This window comes from Crocuta crocuta, unplaced genomic scaffold, assembly GCF_008692635.1.
Source record: "Crocuta crocuta isolate KB4526 unplaced genomic scaffold, BGI_CrCroc_1.0 scaffold48, whole genome shotgun sequence".
NCBI lineage: Eukaryota > Metazoa > Chordata > Mammalia > Carnivora > Hyaenidae > Crocuta > Crocuta crocuta.
In genome coordinates this window covers 8705347-8717871 of record NW_027533089.1, presented here as the reverse complement: position 1 = coordinate 8717871, position 12525 = coordinate 8705347, and the positions used below count along the sequence as shown (strand labels likewise).

General features: G+C 43.8%; 1 protein-coding gene across 1 annotated transcript in view; it reads right to left on the bottom strand.

Annotated features, from left to right (window-relative positions):
- Window positions 1-12525, bottom strand: part of ABCA4 (ATP binding cassette subfamily A member 4) — a 141501-nt gene that overhangs the window by 44222 nt on the left and 84754 nt on the right. Inside the window, exons 27-32 of the mRNA XM_077746118.1 lie at window positions 8410-8657; window positions 5989-6113; window positions 5438-5536; window positions 4433-4619; window positions 1893-1987; window positions 384-416 (exon numbers count right to left, since the gene is read on the bottom strand). Coding sequence (XP_077602244.1) covers window positions 384-416; window positions 1893-1987; window positions 4433-4619; window positions 5438-5536; window positions 5989-6113; window positions 8410-8657 — 787 coding nt within the window. The remainder of the gene's footprint in view (window positions 1-383; window positions 417-1892; window positions 1988-4432; window positions 4620-5437; window positions 5537-5988; window positions 6114-8409; window positions 8658-12525) is intronic.

The window sequence follows — 12525 nt, the reverse complement described above, 5'->3', positions numbered from 1 at the left end:
CCAGGAACAGAGTGAGTCTGAGGCTGGCCAGACTCCCTGGGGCTCGAAAGGGATGGGCCAAAGATTGGCAGGGCTTAGGTTAGTGTCCTCTCACTGCAGCCTTCTACATTGTTATCCTTGTGAAGTTCTAGAACCCCCTCGGAGTGAGAATGCTCTGGAACTCCTCAGGAAACACCACCTCCCATATAGATCCTCCGAGATCTATTACTGAGCACCTTCTGGGTTTAGGGTGTCATAGCCACACATCCTTCAGGACATGTCTTGTGAATTTCTGAGTACATACAGAACAGCCCACATGGCTTTGCGCTGTGGCTTGTTTTATGTGCAATTATTTTAGATGGATCAATCTGAGATATTAATTTCTTACAAAAATAGTTTCTTACCTCTGTTCGTTGACCCAGAATTTGCTCTTTAAGCTGAAAGCCAAAACAAAATATTGGATAAATACCGTAAGTAAGGCAGTATTGTTAACTTTCCTTCTTAAATACTCACTGGGGCGGCTCAGTCCTCCACGGCAGTTTTGTTTTTCCTGATATCCAAACAATGTGGAAGCCTCCCAGGCCCTAGGCTGGGCCCAAATACACAGGCAGAGGAAGGACAGTACTTCGCTATTGGCTTTCCAAGTCACATGCTGAGCCTTCTGAGTGGCCCTGTTGTCAGGTCATTTGTCAGACCATCTGGACCCAGAAAATATGGCAACCACTATGCCAGCGCAGAGTGAAGGCTGCAGCCCTCCCACCTTCCATCCTGCATAAATAAGACTAATAACTCCCTGCACACTTGGGAAAAGTTCTGACTCAGTCCAAGCCCAAAGTTAAGAGACTGACTTCCAGCCAATCAGGGGTAAAGCTGTAAGTCAAGAAATGAGCAAATGTCAATTCTAGACCTCATGGTTCAGGCCCACAAACTATCATGGTCATCAAGCACAAAATCCCAAATTCCATATTGCAAAAATTTGTTGCTGAGAACAAAGTTTAGAGTGGTTGTTGTTTATTGTAGCAGTGAATAAATTCTATGCACTCTGCTCTTAATTTTTGTGCTTGGATGGCATTTTTCATTTCTCTAACTGCTGACTTGGCACTGCCCTCTCAGCAGCGGCTCTCACCACCAGCAGTGTGCTCTAGTTAACTGAGCCAATTTATCCCTTGTTCAGGGTTTGGTAGAGGAAGCAACTGAATGCACTACTAAAATCAGACAGTATGTTTTAAGGCCCTAGAGCACACGGGGACCAGATTAGGGTTTCCTTTGACCTCTTTTTAGAGCCTGCTCTTGTGGATCTCTGATAGGGGCTGCTGAAACCATGAGCCTGGGGGGGCAGGAGAGGGGAGCCTGATGAGAACAGCCGCAGAGCCGAGGGAAGTGCACATTTACAGAAGAGCTCGCTGGCACACTAAGGTGGTGGAGGTGCTCATTTACAGTGCAGTTAACCTGGCCAACCTGTGGGCTCACTCACATGCTGCCATCCCATTGCCTTGTCCCTATGTTTTCTTCCTTTCTCCTCTTTGCTTCTTACTTTCCCTCTTGCTTCTCTCCTTTTCTTCTACCTTTTCTCCGTCTCTAAATGTGGTCTCTCTTTCTTAACTAGTTAAAAGAGGAGGCTGTGTCACTGGATAAATTCTATGGTTTCTTATGTTACTTTTAATGGTGCATAGGTTACACTTTAAGACTGCTTGGCCTAAATAAGATAAAAAAAAAATAAAATTAATCTTAAATTGCATTTTACTTGTATATGTTTCAATTGTTTTTTCGGTTGGATAAGGCCCTCAAAACAGGAAAAAGAAAATTTTCCGCTGCCCTGATCAGTGATACATTGTAAGAATAAATTATCTTGTCTCTAGTTAATATTTTCTACAGAAAGCCAGGATTAAAAGTATGAAAGAATCTCTCCTTACCTGCTTCGTATAAGAGCAGGATAGGTTTTTACCAAGAAGTCGGAGATGTTCCTGTTTGTAAGGTCTTGTAGAATCTCAGTGCTGTGCTGTGTTCTCTGAGGCAATGAGACATCTGTGTCAATCACCTTGGAATCTGAGACTTATTGTTCTCCAAAAATTACTTATGGACTCAGCTGCTGGGAAAATACTAAATAAAGCACTGGCATGTGCCTAGTTCCCACATTAAAGAGTGGGAGTCATCTTTGATCCCTCTCTTTTCTCCAATCCATTTTCAAGACAGATTGGCTCCAACTCCAAAATGAGTGTCTACTCCATTACCAGTCCTCCCTCGTCCAAGCCTCCACTTGGATCTCACCTGGGCCTCGACATAAACTTCCACACTGGTCTCCCTCATTCCACCCTGGCATTCCAAAAGCCATTTTCTACCCAGCAGCCAGACTGAGCTCTAAAAATGTAAATCAGAATACTTCACTCTGTGCTTTCCATACTCCAGTAACCCCTAGGATCCTCGGGGGATCATCACCAAGGCTGCCATGGCCTCATGATCCAGCCCTGCCCTGCCCTCTGAGCCCCTCTGCCACCTCTCTCCTTACTCCTCACCCTCCCCACCTATCTTTCCTGCTTCTCCAGTGCACACTCCTCATTCTTGAGACTGTTGTGCCCTTGGCAGTGCCCTCTGCCTGCTTTGCTCTGCCTGGACAACCTCACATGGCTAGCTCATCCTCATTCAAGTATCAGCCTACATTTTTCTCTTCAGAGAAGTATTTTCCATTTCTAGTCATTCTCGATCATAACCTACTGCTGTACTATCTTCACATCTGCATTCTCTGCCTGAAATTTTCTCTCCCATTGATCTGCTTGTTTTTCTGTTACCTCCCTGTAAAATAAAAATTCTGTGAGAGCAGGGCCTTTCTCTGTGGTGTCCCCAGCACTCAGAATAGTACCTGGAATGTAGCTAAAACAATAAATTTGTGACATGAATGAAAGAAGTCAAACAGTGCCTTATAATTTACAGATTGTAATAATATATTTCAAAATATATCTAGAACTGGAGCTTATTTCAACTTTAGAGGATTCAAAAAAGCTCATAAATTTGGCCACCAGGTGGCAATATTACTTTAAATTTGGGTCTACACAGTGTTCATCATGTTCGTTCAGTTTCTGGTCAATCAGGAACCTGGGGTGTCAGGGGCACCGCTCAGATATAGCTAAGGTATTTTTGGTGGCATTAAAAATACATCACATATGCCATCACATACTATTCTTTTTGTTTTTATACACTTTCTGTCTCCCTCCACCTTTCCCATTTTACTCCCTTCAGTTCACTTTCTTCACTTGGTTCCTTGAATGCCAGGAGAACTAGCATCGACTGACCGCTTACTGTGTCAGGCATTGTATTAAATGCTCTATACACACTGTCTCCCTTAATCCTTTTACTCGTACGAAAGAGGAATTGTTGCTTTAATTTACAGCCAGAGAAACTGAGGTCCAGAAAGCTCAGCTAACTTGCACCAGGTTCCAGAACCTGTAGGTGTCTGGTCTAGGATTTGAATCTATAGCTGTCTGTATCCACAGCCCTACAATTTTCACTCTAACACTCTGCATTCTCACCAAGCTGAGAATGGTACCCAGGGGACCAAGCTACCCTGGTAGAATCTAGGCTGGAACAATCACGGGTACCTGGTAATTTGTGATAATTTTTTTAAAAATTCTGTCAAATAAAATACTCCTACAACTTGAACTCTGTGCATTCTAGAAGTCAGGGATGGAGCACTTCCACCTCAAAGAATGTTAGGGCAGCAAGGGTCCCTAGGGAAGACTGCTTTGCCACCCTTGCTTTCCTGATGTGTACAATTTACTACCTCTGAGGGAAGCCCACACCCTTTGGCCTTATTCCAGGCTCAATGGGAGAGTGTGTTTGAATGAGCAGGGTGAATAGATATGAATATGAGTATGTGTGTATGTGTGTGTGTGTGAGACACACACACACACACACACACACACACACACACACAGCACCTCCTGTGCAGGTGCCTGAGATTCAATTTTGTTCCCAAGAGAAGAAGCATCAGTGATAGTGAGGAAATGCAGTGCTGACAATAAAGAAAATCACAGGAACTGGCTTGTCTTTTTCCTAGACTCTGGCGATGGTGGTCTGTTAAATCCCACCTCGCCCAGGGACCAAGGACTACCTACTGAAAAAATTTAGTTCCTAAGTTAGGAGAGCAGCTTGAAGGTAGGATTCACTGAGGAAATGAAACCTCTCACAGCTATGCTTGGCCTTCTTTCCCTGTCTTCCCAGCCAAGACTGAAGAGGCACTGCTTGGTGGAAAATGAAGCTACTGGATAGTTCTCTAGTCGCCTGTGACGGAGCCCTTTGGTGCCCCTCAGAGGACCCCAGGACTCGTCTGGCTCTTCACTCAGCTGTCAGTTTGAAATGTTAGTTGGTTAGAAACTCAGGAGGCACAGTGTATTTTCCCTAATCCCTGCTGTCGTAGGCAGATTGGGGGCCCATGGCTTCCCACGGAGGGTCGAGGTACCTGCGGGGGTGGGAGCCCCCCTGCGCCCTCTGGGCACTCAGGAAGCATGGTGAGCTTCTCTCTGGTGCTGCACCTGCAGGAAGGCGAGGGGTCGTCTGGTGTCCATTTCTGCTTCTGGAACAGGTGGGTGATGTTCGGGGACACAGAAGGAGTCTTCCAGGGGGTTGAATTGCCACAGGGGTACTCCCTCATGGAAGGCAAGAAAATATTTCACAAGCAGCTCCAGTTGATTAAAAAAATCCCTAAAAATGAGAGATAATGCCCAGCCCTCTCCTTAGCCTTTCCTCTTTCTCCTCAGACCCATGCATTTTCTTCTATTCTTGTGAAGTTAGTTTCTGCTCAAAAAAATTCAAGACTAGAATTTTGTTGATTGACTAGGTGTGGGGCTGGGCTATAATTATCTATTTTGTGGACTGTTTTATCTCATTTCTATCTTCTGGTACCTCTAGCTGTTGAGAAACAGAATAAATAAAAGAGTCTGAAATTAGTCTATTTTGACCCTTACCTATAGCTCTGAAAAACACTGAGAGAAACAGATAAAATAATATTTAAATTATAGGATTCTTGGTAGATTTCAACTGCCCTCTAATAACTTCCTTCCCTATACTTACAGTAATAATTGAAAGTTGGCCATATATGTAATTAATGCCATTCTAAGCCCAATTAAACAACAGCACATCCCCCATCTCCTTCCTTTCTCTGTTCAGATTCCTTTCAAATAAGTGTGAAGCATGCATCAGTTCAGTACGGAACTTTCTATATTGAGAATTATCGAAATTCAGAGCGGCCCGGTGATGCAGGGACTTCCTAAGAGGCGGTGACACGCTTGCACATGGGCGTTAAAGGAGAGGCTGGGGGATGGTGAGGGATACAGAAGCACCCATGTAATAGAGGGCTGCGCTGAGGTGGAGCCTCTCCCAACCCGCCATCCTAGGACCCCACCATCAGGTTCCCCCTCCCTGGGGGCAGCTGGTGATGGTAGGGCAGGGGTGTGAAGAGACTTACGGAAGCCATTCTTCCTTCAGGCAGCGGTTGCCAAAGCCTGGCTTGTTCAGGAGGACGTCTGCAAGTGCTGCAAGCTGCTCACTGCCCGGCTGGTCCAAACTAGACAGAGTGACAGGGACAAAGGGACAAAGCAGACAAGATGGAACTTGGCAAGTGTTTACTAAATGGCGGCTATGTACTGGGCATATACACAAGCCATGGAATGCTGCCTAGGAGTGGTCACAGGTCTCCCGAGAAGGAAGTGTGCTATTCAAACATGCCCAGTGATCTGACGGCATATCATGTCTGTGCCTCATAAAGGTGGAGTTCAATCCAATCACCCAACCTTTACTTTCTCTTTCCCTACTCTTGGCCGTCCTGGTTGTTCACTTAGGATCACCATTTCCAAGTGGCAGGTACACTAACTTCCTTCTGGAAGGCAGTCCAAGGACCTCTATCGCATTAGTCACCGTCCCAGGAAGTGAAAAGGTGAAGGTCCCACCAAGCAGTCTGACCTGAGAGCCCCACAACCCATGGGAATGAATGATGACGTTTAGGATGAGTCTATGCACCTGAAGAAAGTGTACTGCTGCCCATACATCCAGGGGTGAAGGATCAAAGCAGGATATTCACCAAAGGGAGGGACGATGATGGAAAGCATCAGAGCCAAAAACACAAAAGTGGCCGGGAGCACAATCTGTCAGAAAATAAACATGGCAACACGGGCTGTGGTATGTTAAAGACACTCACACCCACCAACACACACACACACACACACACACACACACACACACACACACACACTGTTTTAAACATCCTGCAGCCTCATAACTGGGCCCCTGGCAAAGAATGTCAGGCTTCTTGGAAACATCACAAGCGAAGATGTGCAAAGGCAAGATGTGTAGGAGGAAACAGAATGTTTTCGTGGCCAGTGAGGAATGGCTGAGGTAGGCCAATACTGAGCACTGAAGCAGGCCAATGTTCAACCAGAGGTGAAACAGGGTTTCCATACCTGAATAAAAAATATAAAAAGAAAAAAGATGTGCCCAATCTATAGATTGAATGCAATCCCTATCAAAATACCAACAGCATTTTTCACAGAACTAGAATGAACAATCTTAAAACTTCTGGGGAACCACAAAAGACCCTGAATAGCCAAAGAACTTTTGAAAAAGAAAAACAGAATAGGAGGTATCACAATTCCAGACTGCAAGTTGTATTACAAAGCTGTAGTGATCAAAACAATATGGTACTGGCACAAAAACAGACACACAGATCAATGAAACACAAAAGAAAACACAGAAATAAACCCACAATCATATGGTCAATTAATCTTTGACAAAGAATGAAAGAAGAAGTAATGGGAAAGACAGTATCTTCAACAAATGGCGTTGGGAAAACTGGACCACTTTCTTATATCATACACAAAAATAAACTAAAAAATCAAAGAGAGCTAAATGTGAGACCTGAAACCATAAAAATCCTAGAAGACAGCACAGGCAGTAATTTTTCTGACGTCAGACATAGCAATATTTTTCTAGATAGGTCTCCTGAGACATGGGAGATAAAAGCAAAAATAAACTATTGAAACTACATCAAAATAAAAAGCTTCTGCACAGCAAAGGAAACAATCAACAAAACTAAAAGGTAACCTACGGAATGGGAGAAGATATTTGCAAAGGGCATGTCCTATAAAGGGTCCAAAATATGTAAGCATCCAAAATATATAAAGAACTGATATAACTCAACATACAGAAAACAAATAATCCAATTAAAAAATGGGCAGAAGACATGAACAGACATTTCTCTAAGGAAGACCTCCAAATGGCCAACAGACACATGAAAAGATGCTCGTCACTCACAATCAGGGAAATGCAAATCAAAACTACAATGAGATATCACCTCATACCAGTCATATGGTCAGAATGACTATAATCAAAAACACAAGAAACAAGTATTGGCAAGGATGTGGAGAAAAAGGAACCCTTGTGCACTGCTGGTGGGAATGCAAACTGGTGCAGCCACTCTGTAAAACAGTATGGAGGTTCCCCAAAAAGTTAAAAATAGAACTACCTTATGATCCAGTAATCATACTACTGGGTATTTATCCAAAAAATACAAAAAAACTAATTCAAAGGATCCATGCACCCCTACATTTACTGCAGCATTATTTACAAGAGCCAAACTATGGAAGCAGCTCAAGTGCCCATCGACAGATGAACTGATAAAGATGTGGTATATGTAGACAATGCAATATTACTCAGCCATAAGAAATCTTGCCATTTGCAATGACATGGATGGAACTGGAGAGTACTATGCAAAGTAAAATAAGTCAGTCTGAGAAAGACAAATACCATATGATTTCACTCATATGTGGAATTAAATAAACAAAACAAATGAGCACAGGGGAAAAAAAAGAGAGACAAACCAAGAAACAGACTCTTAACTACAGAGAACCACCTGATGATCACCAAAGGCAGGGTAGGTGGTAGAGGATGGGTGAGACAGGTGATGGGGATTGAGGAGGGCACTTGTCATGACGACCACTGAATAACATATAAAATTGCTGAATCACTGTATGATATACCTGATACAAATATAACTATGTTATTAATAATGGAATTAAAATTAAAAAGTTAAAAAATAAAAAGAAAAGAGGCCAATGACCTTGATATCAAGGGTCATTGCAAAAATGACTAAAAATATGACTTCACCTTTCACTGTAAAAATAAAAGCAATCTTAACATATTCACTATTATTGTATTTTCTCTGCTACAAGAGGTTAAAAACTTAGAAAGACTCTTCATGTTACTAAGAACCAAAATAAAGGTTGACAAGGAGCAAAGAAAGCCAAGAGAACCTAAAGAGGGTGCTCACTGCTGTGGTTGAGCTCATGTGCAAGAGAAAGCCAAGGAGAGGAGGCAAAGGCAGGTAGAGGGCAGGCAGGCCTTGGCCACTGGCAACCACGCACAAGCAAGGGCCTAAAGCAGTACCTGGGCCAGGAAGTCCTTGTGGCTGCGAGCAGTGTGGTGGAATCGCTTGACCAGTAACGCCTGCACATGTTGCATGATGAGCTGCGTGCCTGTGTTGAGTCGGCTGCGCTCCTCCGGCTCCGAGGAAGGCTGGCCCTCTGGGGGTGGAGCTGGCTCCGCAGAGCACCCATTGGAGTCCAGGGGAGTCTGTCTGGCCTTCTCTCTAGGGTGTCGGACGCTGGCATTTTCTCTTTTCTGCGGAGCGCCACCTGATTTGAAAGACTGAATTAATAATTTAGAAAAATACTCACAGGGTCTGGCCCCCATATACCATTTTTTTTCTCACTGCACTCGTTTTCCCTCCATTTAAATCAGCAAGAGGGGTGCCTGCGTGGCTCAGCCAGTTAAGTGTCTGATGTAGGTTCAGGTCACAATTTCACAGTTCATAAGTCTGAGCCCCACTTGGGGCTCTGTGCTGACAGCTCAGAGCCTGGAGACTGGTTCAGATTCTGTGTCTCCTTCTCTCCCTCTGCCCCTCCCCTGCTCACACACTCTTTCTCAAAAACAAATAAAACATTAAAAAAATTTTAAATCAGCAACAAAATATCAGTTCAGGTACATTAATAAACTTTTACAAATTCTATTTTGGGGGGCACCTAGCTGGCTTATTCAGTAGAGCATGTGACAAACTCAGGGTCATGAGTTTAAGCCCCACACTGTGTATGGAACCTATTTAAAATAAAATATAAACTTCTATTTTTGGGGAGTGTGGGTGACTCAGTCAGTTGAGCATCCAACTCTTGGTATTGGCTTAGGTTGTGATCTCACAGTTGTGAGATGGAGCCCTGCGTCAGGCTCTGTGCTGAGCGTTGAGCCTGCTTGGGATTCTCTCTCTCTCTCTCTCTCTCTCTCTGTCCCTCCCACCTCTCAATATAAATAAACCTTAAAAAAAGTGTAAATCATCTATCGACAGAATCACCTGAAATCCTTTAAAAATTCTCTTTAGTAGCTAAAGAGAAGAGGATAGATATAAATGCATTGACAGAGAGGTCTAAAACATGTAGTAAAATAACTGAAGTTGCAGAATGATATGTGTAATAAGACCACCTTTATGTTAGGTAGCACATTTATCATATACAGCAAAATGTGTCTTATACACACATACACATACGCACATATGTAACTGCAAGGTTCTGACAGAGTACCCACTAACTGTTAAAGAAGTTACCACTCGAGTGGTGGAGCTGGATGGGGGGGGGCAGGGAGGGGGCGGTTAAGGGAGAAGAGTGATTTTAGCCTTTTTTTATTATTTGAATCTTTAAACAGCAAAATATACTCATGTGTAACCTGTGGATTTAAGAGTTGACTTGGTTCTTTCTAAATTCTTAAAGGCCACTGAGAAGTTGTGGAAAGACTAATGAACTAGGGTTAGGAGACCTGGGTTGAATCTTGACTCTTACTAGATGCACAAATTGGGCTAAATGACTCATCTGGTCTGGGCTTTCTCATCTATAAAATCAAAATTAAAACACTTCACAGGGTTGTAAACATTTCACAGGGTTGTTATGAATGAGCTAACACATGAGAATGTGCTTTAAAAACTACTCACTGAAAGTCACTAGTTATGTTGAAGCTATAGTTTATCATCACTGATTTAAAAAAATTTTTTTAATGTTTATTTTTGAGAGGCAGAGGAGGGGCAGAGAGAGAGGAGGAGACACAGAATCTGAAGCAGGCTCCAGGTTCTCAGCTGTCAGCACACAGCCTCATGCAAGGCTCAAATTCTGAACCACTAGATCATGACTGAGCCAAAATCGGATGTTCAAACTAACTGAGGCACCCAGACACCCCTATCATCAATGATTAAGGTTCATTTGTAGAACATGTTGTTGGACATAAAGGGAGAGCTTAGAGGACTGCTGATTGGTCCCCAGCTGCTTTCTCAACTCTCCTGTAGTCCCCTCAGAGGAGGGCAGCTGCAAAGGGATTTGGGTCAGCCCAGTCATCCCATCAGCTAACATTCATTGCACCTGCAATGCAGCATCCTGGCTTCTGCAGGCTCACTGATGACCTGGTACCAGAGCCCCAGTTCTCTGCCTCCTTTTCCTGATCAGGGCTCATATTGGATTTCTGCTGTGGTTGGCCCTCCTCTGGCGGGATTTGTGCTGCCTCTCCTCATGTCTATTGCATGAACTCTGCTCTCTCTGATATCCCATCCAGACGGGAGCCCACTGTTCAGGCCAGGGCTGAGCATACCAGCTGAGGCTGGTCAGAATCATGTTTGTCCTTGGCTTTCCATTGCCCTCTAGTGGTCAGTGGCTCTGAGCCACACCTTCAGAAGCAGCCCTGACCCTTTTGGTACCATGCAACTTGTGACCCCAATGGAGAACTACAAGTTCCTTCAGATTTTGGAGACATGATCAGAAAATATCATCCTCTAAAACTGAGCCAATTAAAAACATGTATTTAGCCATTTAAAAATGGGAAGCAGTAAGAGTGTGGAATTGAGGTTCCTAGATTGGGAGCTAAAACCAGAGAAGACGACTCAGAAGGCTGTGTGACTTGAAGGCAAGTCATCCAATCTGCGTGAGCCCAGTTTCCCCCAAATGGGGCCAATCTGTACCTTAGCATCCTCACAAGATTATAATAACCATCGAAACAATGGATGTTAAGTGCTCCCTGAAGTATAAAGGGCTAAACAAGTTTGAGGTAAAAGATGATTTTTAAATGTTGAGATGAAAGTTGCTAAATCTTAATCAGAAATCACATATTGTGTTAAAACTTGGCAGGTATTAACTCATTTAATTCTCTCAACAATCCTAAAAGGTAGATATTGTTATTTTTGCAATATCCCATCTTGCAGATAAGGAAACTGAGATAAAAAGAGCCTAAGTTATTTATCCAAAGCCCCTCAGTTAGCAAATTATGGAAATCTGCCTTATTCTAGAAATTACACTCTTAACCTCTACCCCTGCATGTCTCATTGGAACATCCTATGCTATGCTCAGGCTGACCAGTCTTCTGATGTGTAATTTATTCCCCTGAGGAGACCTAATTATTAAGGAGTATTCAGTTAGATAAAAGGCCCCAACTCTTGAATCCATCACAGCTTCTGATGTAAATTCACATATTTTCATTCTGGTCTTGGTTAATGTAAGTCTTTGCCTTTGGGTGACCTGGGAGAATTCAATTTCTGCATCTGCAAAGCTGGAAAGAAAACCTGGGCCCTGTGGTGAGCTGCTCCCACCCTCTCCGGAGGACTGCTTGCCCTCCCCACTCTGCCAGGATGCCCACCTCTTCTGGTTGCCATATGACCTACCTGGGTCAGGGAGTACATTTGGGCTGGCATATTTGACCACTGGTAGTTCTAGGCATAGCTGATACACAGACTTCTGGGATCACTTATGAACCAAGATGAAAACTGTATTATCTTACTAGTTGGCATCAAAAACTTCACAGGGAGGAAATGTCTTTGCCCAGGAAAATACTGTGATATGCTACACTGGGTAGAGAGAGGAAGCCAACCACGGGAGCCCAAGACAGCAAAGGAGAATGGCCGCTCTTTGCCCATGAGCAGGAGAGAGGAAAACAGAATGGAGGGAGAGAAGCCATATTGAGGATTTTATCAGTGTGGACAGACGCCTATTCATCTATCAGGAGCAGCCTGTGCTGAGTATATAATCCCTCCTGCGTGTCTATCTCCCTGTCCTCTACCCTCCACAGTAAAATGCACTCATGAATACTTTGTGTGGCTATGGGGTTTTGGTAGAAATAACAGAAGGAGCTAGCTGGTGTCCAGGCTCATACATGTAGAAGACAGACCCCCAAATTTACAGAAATTATGGTCCCCACAGTTTCAAAGTTCCAAAGGGCACTAAATGAAGGCTCAGAATAATTTTCTATCTCAAAAAGGACAGAAGATCCCAGATGGCACATTATCTCTAGGGACTCTATGGGCTCTTACTCATGCAGACAGGAGTGAATCAGAGACCTGGTGGAGATACGAGGAGCAGATGAGAATGATGGCAGGTACAGGAGACCAGAAAGTGGGATGAGAAACTTGGGGGTGGTGAAGCTCCCAAGCCGACCTCCATAAGGATCCCGATTCATCTAGAGTCTTTCCACCCAGACCTAATC